We start from the raw sequence: 19,278 nt of genomic DNA, 5'->3' as shown, positions 1-19,278 counted from the left end.
AGAGATTTTCGTCCCATCGTTTAATTGGTGTGTGTCCGTTTTCTCATTTATAAATGGGATAATGAGAATGGTACCCAGTAGATCCTAAATAAGTACTAGCTTTTCCTACTGTCATTGTTCGTATCCCCCTAGTCTGCAGCCAGAACCCTTTCCATATTCCAAACCACCTGTGGGAACACACCCGTGTTTGATAGGTGATTCTTTCGCGAGTATGAAAGGAAAGAAGGACTCAGGTGAAGACCCCTGCCCGCGGGGAGCTTCCATTCAGGTGTGGGAGGACGGAGGGGAGCCTGGAATGGGAGGCAGCCCCCATTCGTGAAATGCGAGCGTTGGACTGACACCCTCGCCACGTCCCTCCGGCCTCCTCTGTGGACAGGGCGGTGCTGGTGGCACCTTCCCCGCAGGGCTGTTGTGAGGAGGGACGGGGTGGGGGGTCAGGTGGGGACCCGGCCTCAGAAGTTCAGAAGGGTCCCGTGTTCATTCCATATGTGGCCACTCCATACATCAGCCACTCCCCCTGTCCTGGCCTCCCATTTCCCTGTATGGACAGTGGACTGGCCGTGGAGCCCTGCTTAGTCCCCAGTGCATGGACTCCCTGCCGGAGGCCAGCTGGGACCAGTGGCCTTGGACAGAAGGGCTGATGGCAGCCTAGGGCCCGGAGACCCAGGATCCCGAGGACCCACTTCTATCTCGGATGGTGGCCGGGGCACCTGACTTGGCTTCTCTGAGCCTCCATCTGTCCCCTCCCCTGCAAGACAGGGCTGATTGCCCCTGCGTAGCTGGGTCCTGATGAGACCCAGGGAACTAAGCAATAATGGAAGTGATCACGTTCTCAACAGTGACATCCCCTTTTATGAAGCGTGGCCTGTGTGCTCCGGGCTCTGCGTCGGTTAGCTCATTTGCCTTTGCAGCTGCCTGGGGATGACCATGGGCATCTCCGTGGTACCAAAGGAGGCTTTGGTTAATTTATCTAGGGTCCGCCTGTGGGCTGTGGTGGAGGGCCCCCTTTACCCTATGTGGTAGCCCGCCTGGCTCGGGTAGGTGCCTGATAGTGTCTTTCCAGTCCCTCTCTCTAGAGACAGGACTGATGGCTGCCGATGGGCTGTTCACTTCCCCACCACCTCCTCCCCCTCCACCCCAACACATTCCTGATACAACCTCCACCGCCCATTCTTCCCCACCCCTGCTTGGGTCGCTGCTATCAGGAGACATTCCTGGAGTAGGCTGAAGAGCTCCCAGCTTGGGTGCTTCTGAGAGGGGTTGTGACCACTGATACTGGTCCTGTTGTTGGCTCCCTTGGAGGTGGGTCCTTGAGACATGAGGTCACAGAACTCAGACGGTTCAAGTCCACTTGTGGCTGCTGTGTCTTATGGGCTCTGTGACCTTCGGCAAGCACCATGACCTCCATATACTTCAGTTTTCTCATCTGCCAAACAGGTCTGGCCACACAGGGCTGCTGTGGGCTCATCAGGCTTCATGCTCGAAATGCCGTTCTTAGTATGATGTCTGACACACAGGAGTCTCTCTGCTCATCAACTGGCCGTTGTTGTCATCCGAGAACCAACTGTCTCTCCTTTCGTGGGCCCTCCAGTTTAGATGGTATCTGTCCACCTTCTGAGGGGTGCACATCAGGAGGACCCCCTGCGGGCATTTTCTTCTCCAGGCCTGCGGGGTGAGGGAGAGGGTGGAGGTCTTTTCAGAAGTTGAGATCCTGCTGTGTGATCTTAGGCTACCCCTGTCCCTCTCTGAGCCTCCTTTTCCTGGTCTGCTCTTTGAGCAGTAGGATGTGCGGTTCTGCCCCAGTCCCTCCATGTCCCCATCACTATAACTCCTCCCTTGGAAGGTTTAGCCCCTTCGCTTTTGTCTTGTCTTTCTCACCACAGTGGTCGGCGTCTAGCAGATGCTCAGCTAAGCTTAGTGGAAGGAACCAACGAAAGTGCAATTGAGTGAATACCCAGGGCTTTCCTATCTCCAGGTCTTCGAGTGCACGTCTCCCTTGGCCCAGGAGCATTGTTCCCAGTCATCTCTGCTTCTGGAACTCCTTCTCATTCTTGAAGTCCTTCTCAAATGCTGCCTCTCCCAGCAAGCCTTACCCGGCTTCTCCCAGTCAAGAGGATGGCCAGTGCTCTGCACGTGTGGTCCGAGGCCCCCTGCTGCCACCTGGTACCGTCCACCTTGGTGTAGAGGGTGACCTATTAATAAACAATAAGGACCGTGCCCCGAATGGGCACCAGGCACAGCAGAGAGCCCTGTGCATGGGCTGTCTTATTTGCTCCTCCGCAACAACCTTGAAGGCTGATACGATTATCTCTCTCTTTGCAGAACATAAGCTCAGAGAAGCGAGGGGACTTTGCCAGCTATGAGAGAGAGAGCACCAGGATTCAAGACCAGGTAAGCCTGTGGTTTTTCCTGAAAGGAAAAGAAAAAGCACACACACACACACACACACACACACACAGACACACACACACACACACAGAGTAAAAAAAAAAAAAATTCAAAGTATAAAGGAAGACAGGTAAAAACCTTTCTTGGACCCAGGTCTCCTTGCCAGAGACAACCATTGGGAGGGGTTCTGGTGTGTCCTTTCAGGGAGATGGAGAGGCGTGAATAAACGTGTAACACACACATACACACACGTAGCCTGTGGTATAACTTTTTTCTTGACGGCGTACGTTGGGGATTGTTGGGTGCTGCTTTCTTTTTTATGGTTGCTTAGTCTTCGTTGTGTGGTTGGAGACCATGCTTTATTTAATTCGTGAAGAATACTTTGGTTGTTTCCAGTCTCTTCTTACAGACAGTTCAGTGATGGAGACCCTCAGTCATACACTTAGTATCCATGTGGGACGATACCTTGAGGATTGATCCCAAAATGTGGGGTGAGAGGGTGTATGCAGTCATAATTTTGATGGCGATTGTTAGATGGTCCTTCCGGTGGGTTGTGTTGATGCTCACCCCCATCCCCTGGTCTTTCTTCCCTCTCACCAGGTGGGTTGCTGTAGAATTTTGGGGTCTTTGGCAATCTAATAGTTGAACAGTGGCCCTCTGCTGTAGTGTTTTGTCTTTAAATATCACAGCTTTACTGAGATATAATTCACATATCAAACAATTCAACCATTTAAAATGTACTGTTTAATGGTTTTTGGTATACTCACAGAGTTGTGTAACTATCACCACAATCAATTTTAGAACATTTTCATCACCCCAGAAAGAAGCTGTGTTTCCATTAGTCACTCCCCACTCCCCCTCAGATGTTCCTCCTCTAGCTCCAGGCAACAACCAATCTTTCTGTTTCTATAGATTTGCCGATTCTGGACCTTTTCTATAAATGTGGTCTTTTGTGTCTAGCTTCTTTCACTTAGCATCATGTTTTTAAGGTTCATCATGTCATCATCGTGTCATAGCATGTTATCAGTACCTCATTCCTTTTTCTTGCCAAATAATATTCCATTGTCTGGATATAGTGGCCACATTTTATTTGTCCATTCGTCAGCTGCGGCACATATGGTGGTTTCCATTTTTTGACTATTACGAATCATGATGTTATAAATATTTGCGTACAGGTTTTTACGTGAAGGTTTTCTTTTCTCTTGGGTGCATACCTAGAGCAGAGCTTCTGAATCATAATGGTAACTCTATGTTTAATCTTTTGAGGAAATACCAAGCTGTTTTCCAAAGTAGCAACACCACTGTACATTCCCATCAGCCACGTTTCCAACAACTTCCAGTTATCTTTTTAATTATAGCCTTCCTACTGGGTGTGAAGGGGTAGCTCATTGTGGTTTTGATTTGCATCTCTTTTATGACTAATAACGTTGAACATCTTTTATATAGTTATTGCCCATTTGTAGTTCCCCTTTGGAGAATCAGATCCTTTGCCCATTTTTTAAAATTATGTCATGTGTCTTTTTGTTGTTGAGTTGTAAGTGTTCTTTATATATCCTAGGTATAGGTCCCTTATCACAGATAAGATTTGCAAGTATTTTCTCCCATTCTGTGAATTCTTTTTACCTCCTTGATGGTGTCCTTTGGACACAAAGGATTTTAATTTTGGTGGCATCCAGTTTATCCATTTTTTCTTTTGTTGCTAATGCTCGGGGTATCATATCTAGGAAATACAAGGCCATGAAACGTATACATAGATTTTCTTATAAGTTTTTTTTTTCAGCTTTACTTTGCGTATTTAGGTTCATGATCCATTTTGAGTTAATTTTTGGTGTAAGGCTTCCACATTTTGCTTGTGCATATCCTGTGTTTCCTGCACCATTTGTTGAAAAAGACTGTATTTTCTCTGTTGTGTGGTGTCGGCACTCTTGCCAAAACTCAATTCCCTATAAATGTGAGGGTTTATTTCTGTCCCTCAATTCTCTCCCATGGATTTATACATCTGTCTTCATGCTAGTACCATGGTGTTATTGACTGATTGATTTGACTGATTGATTGTAATCTCTACCCCCAACGTGGGGCCCTAACACACCATGAGAGATCAAGAGTTGTGTGCTCTGCCATCTGAGTCAGCCTGGTGTCCCCATGGTGTCTTGATTACTGGAGCTTCACCTCAACTTTTGAAATTGAGAGGAATGAGCCCTTAAGCTTTGTTTCTCTTTTTCAAGATTGTTTTTGCTATTCTGGGTCCCTTGACCTTCCATATGAATTTTAGGATCAGTTTGTCAATTTTTGCCAAGAAGATAGCTGGGATTTCGATAGGGATTATGTTGAGTCTGTAGATGAATTTGGGGAATATTGCCACTGTAACTGTGTTTAGACTTCTAGTCCATGAACGTGGGATGTCTTTCCACTTATTTAGATTTTCTTTAATTTCTTTCAACAGTTTTTGAAGTTTTTTAGAGTGTAAATTTTGTACTTCTTTGGTTACTCTTATTCCTAAGTGTTCCTTTGATATTGTAGATTGTTCTCTTAATTTTATTTTTGGATTATTCATTGCTAGTGTTTAGAAATATAATTTATTTGTTATATATTGATCTTATACCTTGCAGCCTTGCTGAACTTGTTTATTCTGATAATTTTTTATAGGAATCCTTAGGAATTTCTGTATACAAGATCATGTCTTCTGCAAACAGAGATAGCTTTACCTCTTCCTTTCTAATCTGGTTGCCTTTTATTTCATCTTCTTCTCTATTGCCCTGCCTGGGCAGTGTTAGTACAGTGTTAAAGAGAAGTTGTAGGAGTGGACATCCTTATGTTATTCCTGATCTTAGGGGGAAGGCATTCAGCAATTCACCTTTAAGTATGATATTAGAGAGAGTTTTTTGCAGAAGCCCTTAATCAGATTCAGGATATTCCAGGGAATTTGTTGAGTGTTTTTATCATGAAAGAGTGTTGGATTTTATTAAATACCTTTTCTGCATCTATTGAGATTATTGTGTTTTTTGTCCTTTATTCTATTTGGTTGGCATATTACATTAATTAGTTTTTAGGCATTTAAACCAACGTTGTATTCTGGTCATGATGTATAATTCTTTTTATGTGTTGATGAATCCAGTTTTTTAGTATTTTGTTAAAAGACTTTTATATCTTATATTCATAAGAGATAGCAGTCTGTAGTTGTCTCTCCCCCCCCTTTTTTTTTTAATATGATGTCTTTGTCTGGTTTTGGTAATAGGGTGCTGTTCCTAGTAAAGACTTGGTATATTAATTCTTCTTTAACTGTTTGGTAGAATTCACCAGTGAAGCCATCTGGTCTTTATTTGTAAGATGTTTTAAGATTATTCATTCAATCTCTTTACTTGTTTTAGCTTTATTCAGATTTCCTATTTCTTCTTAATTTTGGTAGTTTGGTAGTTTGTGTTTTTTTAGGAGTTTGTCCCTTTCATCTGAATTATCTTATTTGTTGGAGTAGTTATAGCATGCCCTTATAACTTTCTTTATTTCCATAAGGTTTATAGTTTTGTTCTCTCTTTTGTTTCTGATTTTAGTAATTTGAATCTTCTCTCTGATTTTCTTGTTCAGTGAAGCTAAAGATTTGTCAATTTTGTCAATTTTTTTTTTTTAAAGGATTTTATTTATTTATTTGACAGACAGAGATCACAAGTAGGCAGAGAGGCAGGCAGAAAGGGCGGGGGGCGGGCGGGGAAGCAGGCTCCCTGCTGAGCAGAGAGCCTGATGCGGGGCTCAATCTCATAACCCTGGGATCATGACCTGAGCCGAAGGCAGAGACTTTAACCTACTGAGCCACCCAGGCGCCCCATTTTTGTCGATCTTTTTAAAGAACCAACCTTTAGTTTTGTTGATTTTCTCTGTTGTTTTTTTATTTTCTATGCCCTTAATTTCTTTTTTGTTTGTTTTCTTTTTTTTTAAATAATTTTTTTTTGTTTTTTAATAAATATATAATGTATTATTAGCCCCAGGGGTACAGGTCTGTGAATCACCAGGTTTACATACTTCACAACACTCACCATAGCACATACCCTCCCCAATGTCCATAACCCCACCACCCTCTCCCCTCCCCCAGACCCCCGGCAACCCTCAGTTTATTTTGTGAGATTAAGAGTCTCTTACAGTTTGTCTCCCTCCCTATCCCATCTTGTTTTGTTTATTCTTTTCCTATGCCCCAAACCCCCAATGTTGCATCACCACTTCCTCATATCAGGGAGATCATATGATAGTTGTCTTTCTCCAATTGACTTATTTCGCTAAGCATAACATCCTCAGTTCTATACTCTCGTCGTCACAAATTATGCCCTTAATTTCTGCCCTAATCTTTATTTCCCTCCTTTTACTTGCTTTAGGGTTAATTTGCTTTTCTTTTGCTATTGTGTGAAGGTGGAAGGTTAGGTTATTGGTTTGCAATCTTTCCTCTTTTTCATTTATTTTTTCTTTCTTCTTCTTTAAGATAGGCAATTATAGCTATAAGTTAAGCTTTAAGTTCTACTTTTACTACATCCCATACATTTTGATATGTTGTGTCTTCATCTTCATTCACCTCAAAGCATTTTCTATTGTTTTGATGATTTTGATTCATTGGTTATTGAGGAGTGTGTTAATTTTTACATATTTGTAATTCCTGTTATTGATTTCTTAATTCATCATATTTTGGTTGGAAACATACTTTTTATGATTTCACCCCTTTTGAATTTATTAAGGCTTAATGACTTAGAATATGGTCTGTCCCAGGGAATGTTCCGTGTGCCATTTGCCCTTGAGAAGAATGTGTATTCTGCTGTGGTTGGGGAAATTGTGTACTTTTAATTTGCATAATCTTATAAGTGAGGTGAGTGTCTTGTCATATGTTGAAGAGCCATTTCATTTGCTATAGACTATTATTATTTTTTCTTATTTTGTGGAGTTTATTATATATAAAGGGGATAACCCTTGTCTCTCATATGGGTGACAAATATTTTTCTTAGTTTGTTTCTTGCCTTTTGCATTTGTTTATATTTATTGAGCCCTGCAGACATTTTAGATTTTTATGTAGATAGATATATCATTTTAAGAATGATTTTTAGGTTTTGTCCGGTATTAAGAAATGTGTTCCTGATTTTGAGATTAGAAAATTTATTCTCTGTCCCCCTTTCTAAGCTTTTTGGTTTTATTTTTGTGTGTTTTAAATCTGATTGATCTGGAATTTATAGGCATATGGAATAAGTTTAAAACCCAACTTTGTTTCCCAATGGCAGGTCATTGATCTAAGCTCGATCTTAAAAATAATCTACCTTTTTTTGCACCAGCATGAAATGCCACTTTCGTTATGTGTTAAATCCCTGTAGGTTTTGGGAAATTTTTGGACCCCCCCCCATTCTGTTGCATTGGTTTTCCTGTTTTTGTGCTGATAGGACAGAGCTTTCTTTTTCTTTTTTTAAAAATTTTATTTATTTGACAGACAGAGAGAGATGGCAAGAGAGGGAACACAAGCAGAGGAGTGGGAGAGGGAGAAGCAGGCTTCCCATAGAGCAGGGAGCCCAATGTGGGGCTCTATCCCAGGACCCTGGGATCATGACCTGAGCTGAAGGCAGATACTTAACGACTGAGCCACCCAGATGCCCCGACGCAGTTTTAATTACAGTAATTTTCACTACCTGGTCGGGCTGTTTCCCGCCATTACTGTTTTTAGGATTTTTCTGGCTACATTTACTTTTAGTTGTAACTTTAAAATTGATATACCTAGATTAAAAAAAAACCCTGCTGGGGTTTTTATTGGGATCACATTCAACTGTGAGATGAATTTAGGACGAATCGATATTTTCATAATGCTAAGCTTTCTTTGATTTTCTTTTCCTTTTTTTTTTAAAGATTTTATTTATTTATTTGAGAGAGAGACAGTGAGAGAGAGAGCATGAGCGAGGAGAAGGTCAGAGGGAGAAGCAGACTCCCCATGCAGCTGGGGGCCCGATGTGGGACTCGATCCTGGGACTCCGGGATCATGACCTGAGCCGAAGGCAGTCGTCCAACCAACTGAGCCACCCAGGCGACCCTTTCTTTTCTTTTTTAAAATAGATTTTATTTGTTAATTTATTTGAGAGAGAGTGAGCCTACGAGTGTGAGGTGGGAGAGGGGCCATGGGAGACGGTGGGGGGCGGTGTGGAGAATCCTCTAGCAGAGCAGACTCCGAGCTGAGCGCAGAGCCTAATGCTCTGATGCGGCCTTGATTTCATGATCCTGAGATCATGACCTGAGCTAAAATCAAGACTACCTTGCTTTTATTTTCTGATTGCTGCTGGTGTATAGATACATTGTTGATTTGGGGGTGTTAACTTTTAATTTCCTTCAACTTTACTTAATTTGCTCTTTGCTTCATAGTTGTGCAGCGGATTCTCTTAGATTTCCCAGGCCTGTGCTGATAACATCTGCAAATGATGATCCTTGTCTTCTCTTTTCTAATTTCATTTTATTACTTCCATTTCTTATTCTTAGCTCACTGGATTGGCAAGGATCTCAGAGCAAGGTTAACTAGTGGGCATGCTCATCTTTCTTGGACTTTTTCCCCGTGAAGTGGCTTTTCTAGGCCTGGGCTCCTAATGAACCCCAACAGATAGTCCCTCCACGGCTGTGCACTGAGCTTGGCACGTAGTAGGAGTCTGGGAAGCCTTTGCCTCATTGTAAGAGTGATTACAAAAGATCAAGGATCTGGGGTGCCTGGGTGGCTCAGTCAGTTGAGCCTGACTCTTAATTTTGGTTTAGGTCCTGATCTCAGGTTTGTAAGATTGAGCTGCATCTGGGGCTCTGTGCTCAGGGTGGAGTCTGCTTGTCCCTCTCCCTCTGCTCCTCCCCTCGTTCAAGTGCACGTTCTCTCTCTAAAATAAATATGTAAATAAAACCTTAAAAAAAAAAAAAGCAAGGATCTAAAAAAGGTCATGCACAGTAATGATGATGGTAGCTAATATTTATGGAGCACTTCCTATCTGCTAGGCCCTCTATAAGTATTATCTCTATGTTTTCTTTCTTTTTTTTTTTTTAAAGATTTTTAAAATTTACTTGACAGAGAAAGAGATCACAAGTAGGCAGAGAGGCAGGCAGAGAGAGTGGGGGAAGCAGGCTCCCTGCTGGGCAGAGAGCCTGTTGCGGGGCTTGATCCCAGGACCCTAGGATCATGACCTGAGCTGAAGGCAGAGGCTTTAACCCACTGAGCCACCCAGGTGCCCCACCTCTATGTTTTTCTTACAATAAGACTAGTTATGTGGGAACAATTACACTGATTCCCATTTTTGAGAAGGGGTAGACTGAGGCCCCTTGGGGCTGCCTGGCTAGAAATTGGCAAGCTGGACTTGAACCTGGCATTCTAGCTCTAAGCCTGGAGTTTTGTGATGCTTCTGTTTTCCTGGAAGGTCCAGAGTTATGGTCAGTGATGTCAGAGGTTGGCCTCTGAGCCCTGTGTTGCTTCTGTGTGGGGGAGGCGGAGCTGGTGGAGTGGTGGGTGCACCTGGCAATGGGGGCTGTCTGCATGGTGGGGGGTGTCCCCCAGAGGTGCCTTCTGATGTCACTCTCCTAGACCTCGAGCGTCCCAGCCCTGGTACACTCACTTGCTGTGTGGCCTCAGGTAAGGTTTGGCTTCTCTGAACCGTGGTTCCATCTGTTAAGTGGGCACAGTTACAGTCCCTACTTCCTTGTGCTGTCAGAACACTCACGTAAAGTTCTCAGCTCTATGCTTGGCATTCAAGGCCTTGAAACCTAACACCTATCTCCTCTTATTCCCTGCCAGGTTACTAATGACAGAAAACACTGCTGTGAGCTGTTTCTTAAGCACTTGTTCTGTGCCTGGCACATGGCCTCTCTCGTTTGAGTCTCTGATGTTAGGTGTACTATCATCCCCATTGTAAAGATAAGGAAGCTGAGGCGCAAAGTGACTTGCCCAAGATTTTGCTAGTAAGCAGTGGAGGCAGGATTTGAACCCAGGCCTGACTGGATTCCTCACTCTCAAGTCCTAATCCCCCGGCCTCCCTCTGCCCTTAGAAGAAGTGGAGGTGATGCTCTTCAGAGTAGGGGAGGAAGGGGCGGGTATACTGGGAGCGAACAGCAGTTTATTGCCCACACTCTTCTGGATGTTGTAAGGGTCTGTTTGCCTGGGGAGGGTGCACGGGCAGGTCAGGAGGGAAGGGAGAGTGTGGTGCCCCCCAGCGGAGGGGTCATGGGAGAGCACAACAGCACCAATTGCAGGGCCTGGTGGACCCCGGAGAGCAGTTTGGGCCTCGTCCAGAGGGGAGTCATGGGAAGCTCTTCAGTGTGTGTGTGTGTGTGTGTGTGTCTGATTAAAAAACAATTCTTGACAATGTCAATTCTAAATGTCACATGATATGATATAAAGTAAAAAAGGCATTTTCCTCTCCCTGTCCCATACCTTTTGGATGAAATACTGTGAAGCATTTGGAATCCTTCCAGAATTTTCTCTGCACCTTGGACAGTAGACACACATGCTCTCGCAACCACACATACACACGCACATGCCAGCTTCCTTTCTAGAACCACAGTAACTCATGCCTACTCCACGCCAGCACAGCACCAAGCCCACGGTAAGCGCCAGCTCGTTTAGTCCTCTGACCGACGCCGGGACGTAGGGATTGTTGTTGTCCCCCCTTTTCCAGTTGAGGAAACAAGTCCTGAGAGGCCCAGAGGACATTCAGCACTGGCCGATTTCTCCCTCTGGCGACGCTGTGCTCCGGCTCCGGCTGGTTAGCTGTGTGACTGTCCCCGCGGTGCACAGGCGTCATTTGCTCACCCGGCCCCCCTCTCACGAGCACATAGACCATTTCCGGTTTTCCGTGGAGCGCGCCAAACAGAGGAGGCCCCCGTTGTCCACGTGGTTTACAGAGATGCCCCTGGCTGCAGGAAGCTGGGTGCACCTGCTGGCCGGACTCCAGTGTCCAGGCCCTGGAAGACACGTGCCCTGCCCAGGGGACCAGTGTGGGACTGGGGGAGGGAGATGTTTGAGGAAGACTTGGGGACTTGGGAGAACCAGCACAGAGATGGTGACACGGGCCGTGGGGCTAGAGCTACAGCCTTATGGGGAGACACCAAGTCAGTTGGGGACCCCTGGAGCGTGAAGGGCTGGGGTGGTGCGAGGGAAGTGCTGCTGGCCGGCTGGGGACTGCGGTCGGGAGCCTGAGGTTAGGAGTGGCTCCCTGGAGGAAAGGGACCTCCTTCCTCTGGGAACCTCAGGCACCCCAGCGTGGAGGCCTCACCACTTCCCCTGGACCTGCCAAGGGTCTATCTGTACCTCAGAGTGTGCAAGTGGCGGAAGAGATGTGGGGATTGGTTCTTCTCCAATAGGCAAGTCATGGTGACTTGGAGTTTGGGCCCCAGAACCAAAAGGCCAGGAGACAGAGTCCTGCCTTAAGAAAGGAGCCTGGGGGCGTCTGGGTGGCTCAGTGGGTTAAAGCTTTTGCCTTTGGCTTGGGTCGTGATCCCAGGGTCCTGGGATCGAGCCCCGTATCGGGCTCTCTGCTCAGCAGGGAGCCTGCTTCCCTTCCTCTCTCTCTGCCTGCCTCTCTGCCTGCTTGTGGTCTCTGTCTGTCAAATAAATAAATAAAATATTTAAAAAAAAAAAAGGAGCCTGGGGTCTGGGAGGGTGGTCTCTCCCGAGGTCACACAGCACAGCAGCAGCCCTGCAGGGACTAGATGCCACCTGAAATATGCCTGTCCTTCCTTGAGGACACTCTGCTTTGTCAAAGCTGGAACTTCTGGCTTTTTCCAGGAGAACAGGCTGGGCTGTTCTCCCATGCTTCATCCACCAAGGGCATCTGGCTAGTTTCACGGGAGAGATTTCCTGAGGGCGAGGTAGGCCCACAAGTCCCCTCAGCAGACCCCATGAGCAGCCCCTGATTCCTGCCTGCCCAGTGTGTTTCCCTGTCCCCTCTCAGCCTCGAGGGATGACCTCGCACAAGTTCTTCAACCTCCCTGTGCCTTATCTGCACATGGGTAAAACAAGAACACGGCTAGTATCTACCTTCTAGGTTATCATGAGAATCGGACGAATGAGGATTTGTAGACTGCTTGGAGCAAGGCCTCGCCCAGGTCCAGGCCCTGGGAGTGTTTGAATATCCAGGAGTGATACTTGGTGTCCACAGTGTGGCGTCGTAGGAACAAAGCAGGAGGCAAATCGTATCTGTGCTCATTTCATCTTTTGTCTGGTCTGCAGATATTTCCAGAACAATTAGTAGATGCCAGGACCGTCCTGGACCCTGGGGAGGTGGAGGTGGGTATGACCCAGGCCTGCCTCTAGGGAGCATGGGCAAGGGCACTAGATGGAGCCCTGTTTTGTTTACCATCATACAATCCCATGATGCCCAGCTGCTTGTCTTCCGGAGCAGGGCCAGCAACATGCCGCTCTGTCCTGAGTGTGTTCCGTATGCCTTCCTTGCTGGTTCTCCCAGCAGCCCTGTGGCATGGGCACTGCTGTTCTCCCCAACTGACAGAGGAGGAAACTGATGCACAGGGTCCCATGCTGGGGTGGCAGGGCCAGGATTCAAACACTCTGGTACTGTAGCTCTTAACCACCACATGCCTGCCTCTCCACAAACACGTGTTACTTAGATAATCAGATTTAACCACAAAGACCAAAAACAAACAGAACAGAAACCCCACAAACTGAAAAGTGTTGCAACCGGAGACCAGGCCACCTTTCCTGGGTCTTAAAAGCTCTCTCATACTTTTTCTGAGTGCCCTACTGGGAGTGGTATTGGTCAGTGTAAGAGTTTAGGACCAAGAGCTGTCTTTTTTCCCTCAACCCCTCCCAAGAGGGAACATGCATTTTCTAGGTGCTGGGTGGGGGCAGTCCTCAAGGTCCAGGCCTGGCTCTCCCTCTTTTGCCATAGCACACCAACCAATGACTCTGTCTCCTTTCCTTGATTACCTCCAGTGACAGGGGGCTTACCCTTCATCATTTAGTTCATTCTAAAGAAAGTTCAGGCTCCTAGAGAGTTCTATCACTTAAAAACTTTTGAAAATTATAACTAAAAAATATACTCTTTATTTGCTCTGAGAGTCCCACAAACAAGTGTTCTGCTAGCGCATGTGTCCTTGGACACAAGGCCTGGCCAGTTCACCTTTGTGTCCCTCTGTTAACTGGCATATCACCTGCTGCATGGTCAGGGCTGTGAATGCTGTACCAGGGAGCCATTGGGTAGGGGATGCCGTGGTTGGGGCCCAGCTTTCATCAAGCCTGGGGCTGCGGGAAACTGGGTCAGTAGGACCCATGGGACATGGGCTATATGAGTGCTCATATGACCCCTGTGGATTGGGTTGCCATAGAAATTGGTCTTTGTCCCCAGGCCTGTTTGCCAGTCCCTCAGGAGGCCCTGGTGATCCCTGGGGCTGTTGAGCAGGTCTCCTCCTGGCCTCTCCAGCCCCACATTCTCAGAGTTGGATGGTCCCCGGGGAGCAGGCTGGCTGTGCCCACATTGTGCAGCCTGGAAGCCTGAGGCCTGGGGGGTACAGGAACTGGCTAAGGTTTCCGTAGGGGGGAGATCTTGCAGACCTGGGCTCGGTGCTCAGGGCCAGTGATCTTGCCTAAGGCCTCAACCAGTCAAGAGCCCTTGCCTGGGGTATCTGGGTGGCTCAGTGGGTTAAATCCTATGCCGTCGACTCAGGTCCTGATCCCAGGGTCCTGGGATTGAGCTCTGCTCAGCAGGGAGCCTGCTTCCCTTCCTCTGTCTCTGCCTGCCTTTCTGCCTAACTCTCTGCCTACTTGTGGTCTCTGTCTGTCAAATAAATAAATAAAATCTTAAAAAAAAAAAAAAAAAAAGAGTACTTTTCCCCACCCACGGTTTCCCAGAGGAAATTCTGGACTCATTCCAGGGCCTCCAACATTTCTTGGAGAATATTCTAAACCCACCTTGCCGGTATGTCCGGAACTACACAGTAGCAGTCATAGCTGATGTGGTAGGGTGACTTGCCTCAATCACTTATGAGGCACCCAGATGACCCTATCATTTCCAGATGAAGAAATAGGGCACAGAGAGGTTAAGTCATTTGCCTGAGGTCACACAGCCAATTAGGGGTAAAGGTGGGATCTGAGTTTGGGGAGTCTGGCCCCAGAGCCCACCCTTAACCACGTGTCATACCCTGCCTTCTCATGTTCATAACAGGCTTTGGGAGGGTTGAAGGAAGAGAAGGTCTGAGAAGTTCTTAGCATTGGAACTTTTGGAGTCAGAGCCTGATAAAGTGTGATCCAAGAGTCAGAGCCATGGAGATTTCTCTTTCTAATCATATCCGCACAACAGCCCTGAGAAGTCTGCTTTATCCTTGTTTTGCAGATGAAGACGTTGAGGCCCAAAGAGGGGAAGTGAGTTGCTTAGGGTCACATAACGGGGAGAAGTGGAGCAGGGCCTCTAGTCCAAGACCTCTGACTCCACACCTGGTGTTCTTGCTGAGCCCTCAGGCTGCTTCCCAGATCCTCTGGGACAGCTGCTGCCGTCCACCAGGTGAGGCGATGATGCATCAGAGCTGCAAGATGAGGGAGGAGGGAGGGGTGGTCTTGATGGTTGGGAAGACCCTGGCCAGGCCCACTGGGAATTGGGGCCAACCAGGATCTATGGATTGGGAAGTAGGAGGCAAAAGGGGGTGGCACGGCGGTGGGCACCACTGAAGAGTTTTCAGTTTGCTTTTTTCTGAGCCACGTGTTACCAAGGAGAGGTACAAAAGTCAGGGGGACTTAGGCCAGAAAGGATTTGGGGAACACTTCCCAAGGAGGTGACTTTTGAGCTGAGAACTGAAGGAGGCATGAGTTATTCTAGTGAAGTGGTCACGGAACAGCATTCAGGCAGAGGGAACAGCATGTGCAAAGGCCCCATGGCTGGGGTGAGCCCCCAGACATCTCTCCTTCTTCCAGCTTCCGGCTGTATCCCTGCCTTGGTTGCAGCTTTTAGCACCTTTCACCCTGGCGTGAAACCATTTCAGTCAGTCGTGTGTTTGCTCGGCAAACTCTCAGTGAACCCTCTCCCATGTGTTGTGTGCATGGGAGATAGACATGACTCAGATACTATCCTGGCCCATGATGGACAGAAACTGACTCGGGGGGAGGTGGGGGAGGTTAGGGCTTCTGATTATGAGTCATTTCTGCTGTGCTTGGCCATGTACCAAGGAAGCCATTTATGGGTTCCATCTCTATCCCCACTTTACAGATTAAGAAACTGAGGCTCTGAAAGTCTAACTTACCCAAAGAAGCCAGTACCCTTCTTTGGGCCTCAGTGTCCTCATCTGTAGAATGGGTAGGGGAGTGGAGACTGTCTAAAGGGCCCAGGCCCAGCGTTCTTCACCCCAACATGCTTTCTCCTCTCCAGCCAGGATCATGGGCAGCAACAAGAGCAAGCCCAAGGATGCCAGCCAACGGCGCCGCAGCCTGGAGCCAGCTGAGAATACCCACGGTGGCGGCGGGGGCGCCTTCCCCACCTCACAGACACCCAGCAAGCCAGCCTCCGCTGATGGACACCGAGGCCCCAGTACGGCCTTCCCCTCCGCAGCTGCTGAGCCCAAGCTGTTTGGGGGCTTCAACTCCTCAGACACAGTCACCTCCCCGCAGAGGGCGGGGCCGCTGGCTGGTCAGTGGGCCTTGGGAGTGTGGGCGCCTGTGGGCGGGGCCTTTCCGGGCTGCTGCTTCTCTCCATGAAGGGGAAGAGTCTGTGGGTTTCTTGGGTTTGGGGACTGTTGGGGGTTTCCTGGAGGTTGTGGGTGGGGAAGGGCTTTAGAAACTGGAAAGTGTGGTGCACATCCATTGTCTTTGAGGTCGAATCTGGAGTAGAATATAAAGGGGTCTAGAGATATGGGACTTTAGTGGGGGAACTGAGGCCCAGAGGTTCAGGGGGCTGTTTGCCCAGGGCAGCGTGGGGACTGGGTCTGAGGCTTTGCTTTTTGCTTTTGTCAGCCCAGAGATGGGTCAGGTGAGAAGGCCTTGGGTGGCAGAGGGGGCAGGGAAGACTAGTTAGGAGTTCTTGGTCCCTGGTGGGGGTGGCGGGGGCGGCCCAACTCAGTGATGCGCCTCTGCGCCCTCTGCTGGCGCTTCAGGGGTATGGCAGCCCCAGGCAAGGGATGCTTAAAGATGACGATGCGGTCCCAGAGATGGACAAAGAGTCAGCAACTCCTGAGTTTCCTATGCAGACACTTAAACAAGCTGGGCTGGAGACACCATCAGAGATACTCACAGACACACCGTGTATCTAGAGACCCACTTCGGGACACTTGGCGGGGCGCAGACACACAACTATGCAGACATAAGCAAATAGAAACACCCATGCACAATAACCCCATACTCCCAGATCAAGACACACACAGGGTGCAGACACAGGCTCAGCTAGCCACACCGTCCCTGACACCTAGAAGTTCCCAATGAATACACTTGCAGTGAGAACACACACGTGCACAGACACAGGGTCACTCACGGATGCCTTAGACACAGACACATCCCTGAGTGAGACAGACAGACCCACAAGCACACCCATTCCTTCGTGGTGCCCCTTCTGCATGCTGGGGACATGGCAGTATGCAGATCATGGGGGAGAAAAACAGAGCAAGGCTTGGAAAATGAGTAGGGTGTTCGAAGGTGGGGCTGCTGGGAAGGAGCCAAAAGGGCAGGGAGGGGTTTGGGGGGAGGTGTGTGGGGTGAAGGTTGTGGCTAAAATGGGGGACAGAGACGGGCTCTTGGAGGGGATAGTACCTGGAGCCAAGATCCCCCCAGATACATTGAGACACCCAGTCACATGGAGAAACAGAATAACCCAGCCAGGGGCAGACTCCTTTATTCACTGGTTCATTCATTCACCCATGGTTGCTTCTTGAGCACCTACTGTGTGCCAGGCTCTGGGAACAACACAAAGGGGCCTGTGATTGGGGGCTGCAGAGACTGCAAGGAAGCTGGGCACTCCCCTGAAGCCGACACTTAGGATCAACCTAGAGCCCACTGGGGACATTCACGTGTGAAGAGATGCACACACATTCTGTGTGCCCCCACGGGGGTTCCCAGACACATGCGCATAGGCGGACACGCTGCAGGCCCAACCCCTGGAAGGGTGACTGCGCCTCTGGGCTGGGCTGTGGTGGTTGTGGGAGACCCTCCTGTCCAGCCCTCTCAGGCCGTTCTGACACATCCCACCCGTCTCTGCAGGTGGAGTGACCACCTTTGTGGCCCTCTATGACTATGAGTCTCGGACAGAGACCGACTTGTCCTTCAAGAAAGGGGAGCGGCTCCAGATTGTCAACAACACGTAAGTGACCCCCTTCCCCGCCTCCCCTTGGGACTCTATCCCCTGAACCTAGTCTTGGGCCGGAGCCACTTCTGAGCATCCCAGAGCCAGGGGCAGCGCGATGGGCAGTGGGCCTGGCTAGTGTCAGGGCTGGCCGAGGTCCAGGGAACCATCCTGGGCTGATGGGAGATGAGACAGGTAGTTGTGGTCAGAGCTCCCAGGGCAAGGGATCCAGGCTCAGTAACTTAATACAGCATAGCGTCCCAGACTCAAAGAGGGGCATACAGTCAGGGCAGGACGGGGCCCAGGACCCAGGACTGCAGAAAACAGAGCCTCAAGCTGGAGGCTGTGCCCTCAGTGGTGCCCTCTTTAGGGACCTGGGGTTGAAGGGCCTGGACAGGCTGGTTGAGCAGGAGTCTCTAGCTGTAGGGGGTGAGGCCCAGATTGGGAGGGGGCAGGGACTGCATACTGGGCGCTCAGCGTGAAGGGGTTATAACGGGGCATCGGGATGAGACGGTGGGATGGAGTGTGGACGTCCGGTTCACCTCCAGAGACTCCACCCTTGGGGTGGGACATCCTAGGTCCAGGCCGGCTCTGGGGCCCCTGTGGGCAGGGGAGCAGAGGCAGTGGTGAAGGAACTTGTGAGGTGTGGGTAGGGCTCTAGCCACAGGGTGGGGTCAGTCCTCTCCCTTTTCCCCTCTCCTTTCCCTGTCAGGAGCATACGGGGGTTGGAGTGCAATGCCTGTCTTGCGGGGGTACAGGCTCTGGGCCATGTGTCCAGTGGGGAGGGGTGGGGAGCAGCACAGTGAGGCAGGGTCGCTCCTGCAGGCACTGCCAGTTTAGGGGGCAGAGCTCAGCACCTGCTGCATTCCTGCCCTTGGCAGGGCCTTGTGTACCCCCACATCCCATTGGACCCCCCCCAATTCCTGGCTCCTGCTTGCTCCCTCCAGCCCCCTCTCAGCTTCTCCCTCTCTCTGCTTCTCTCTCGCTGGCCCTTAGGAGGAAGGTGGATGTCAGGTGTGTACACATTTCATAGGCGGCGGGCTGGGGTCGGGAGGCTTCGCTGGTCGGGGGGTGGTGGTGCTGCTGTCTGCATGTGTCTCCACTGCATGTCCCTGCCTGCGGATCCTGGCTGCCCGGGCTGGCCCCCTCCAGCTTCCCCAGCTGAGGCCCTCCTTCCAGCCAGTGTGACCAGATCCTGACCTTGACCCTGGGCTGAGGCTGGGGAGGGTCTTGCCATCCTCCTGTCACTCACTGCATCATGCCTCCTCCCCATCCACCTTCCTGCTAGCCTGCCCACTCTCCATCCTGCCGAGTCGGCCTACGCTGAGGGCAGCTGCATGCAGGGTCCGGTGCTGGCCCGGTGAGGTCTGCGGGGAGAAGGGACCTTCCCAGAGCCCGCCTGGCTCGGGGAGGTTGGTGCCCAGCTCCAGTCCAGACCCAGTGACAGGCGGAGGGCAGGGCCAGGGTCTGCTCGGGCATATGGTCCCTGCTATGTACCCCCCACTGTAGCGGGGACTGCAGGGACTAGAAGGTTCAAGCAAGTCCTCGAAGGAAAGACAGTGATGGTCTGTGGCTGGTAGAAGTGGTGGAATGCAGTCCCTCTCAGAAAGGCAGCTTGTGGGAAGGTGTGGGGCTGGGAGGGGTGGGA

The 19,278-nt window shown here is 49.3% G+C and overlaps 1 protein-coding gene across 5 annotated transcripts in view; it reads left to right on the top strand.

Annotated features, from left to right (window-relative positions):
• SRC (SRC proto-oncogene, non-receptor tyrosine kinase) overlaps positions 1-19,278 on the top strand; it is a 50,595-nt gene that overhangs the window by 15,056 nt on the left and 16,261 nt on the right. For 2 of the 5 annotated variants that reach the window (XM_059133270.1, XM_059133266.1), the window contains exons 2-6: positions 2,323-2,391; positions 14,706-14,873; positions 15,732-15,989; positions 17,549-17,648; positions 18,627-18,644. In XM_059133270.1, coding sequence (XP_058989253.1) covers positions 15,740-15,989; positions 17,549-17,648; positions 18,627-18,644 — 368 coding nt within the window. In that variant the 5' untranslated portion in view covers positions 2,323-2,391; positions 14,706-14,873; positions 15,732-15,739. Of the gene's footprint in view, positions 1-2,322; positions 2,392-12,624; positions 12,647-14,705; positions 14,874-15,731; positions 15,990-17,548; positions 17,649-18,626; positions 18,645-19,278 lie in introns of those variants that run through there. The other 3 variants (XM_059133267.1, XM_059133268.1, XM_059133271.1) reach the window with 3 other exon arrangements.

This window comes from Mustela lutreola, chromosome 9 (genome assembly GCF_030435805.1).
Source record: "Mustela lutreola isolate mMusLut2 chromosome 9, mMusLut2.pri, whole genome shotgun sequence".
NCBI classification, from domain to species: domain Eukaryota; kingdom Metazoa; phylum Chordata; class Mammalia; order Carnivora; family Mustelidae; genus Mustela; species Mustela lutreola.
Note: the sequence above shows the minus strand (reverse complement) of the source record. Positions and strands in the feature narration are given on the sequence as shown.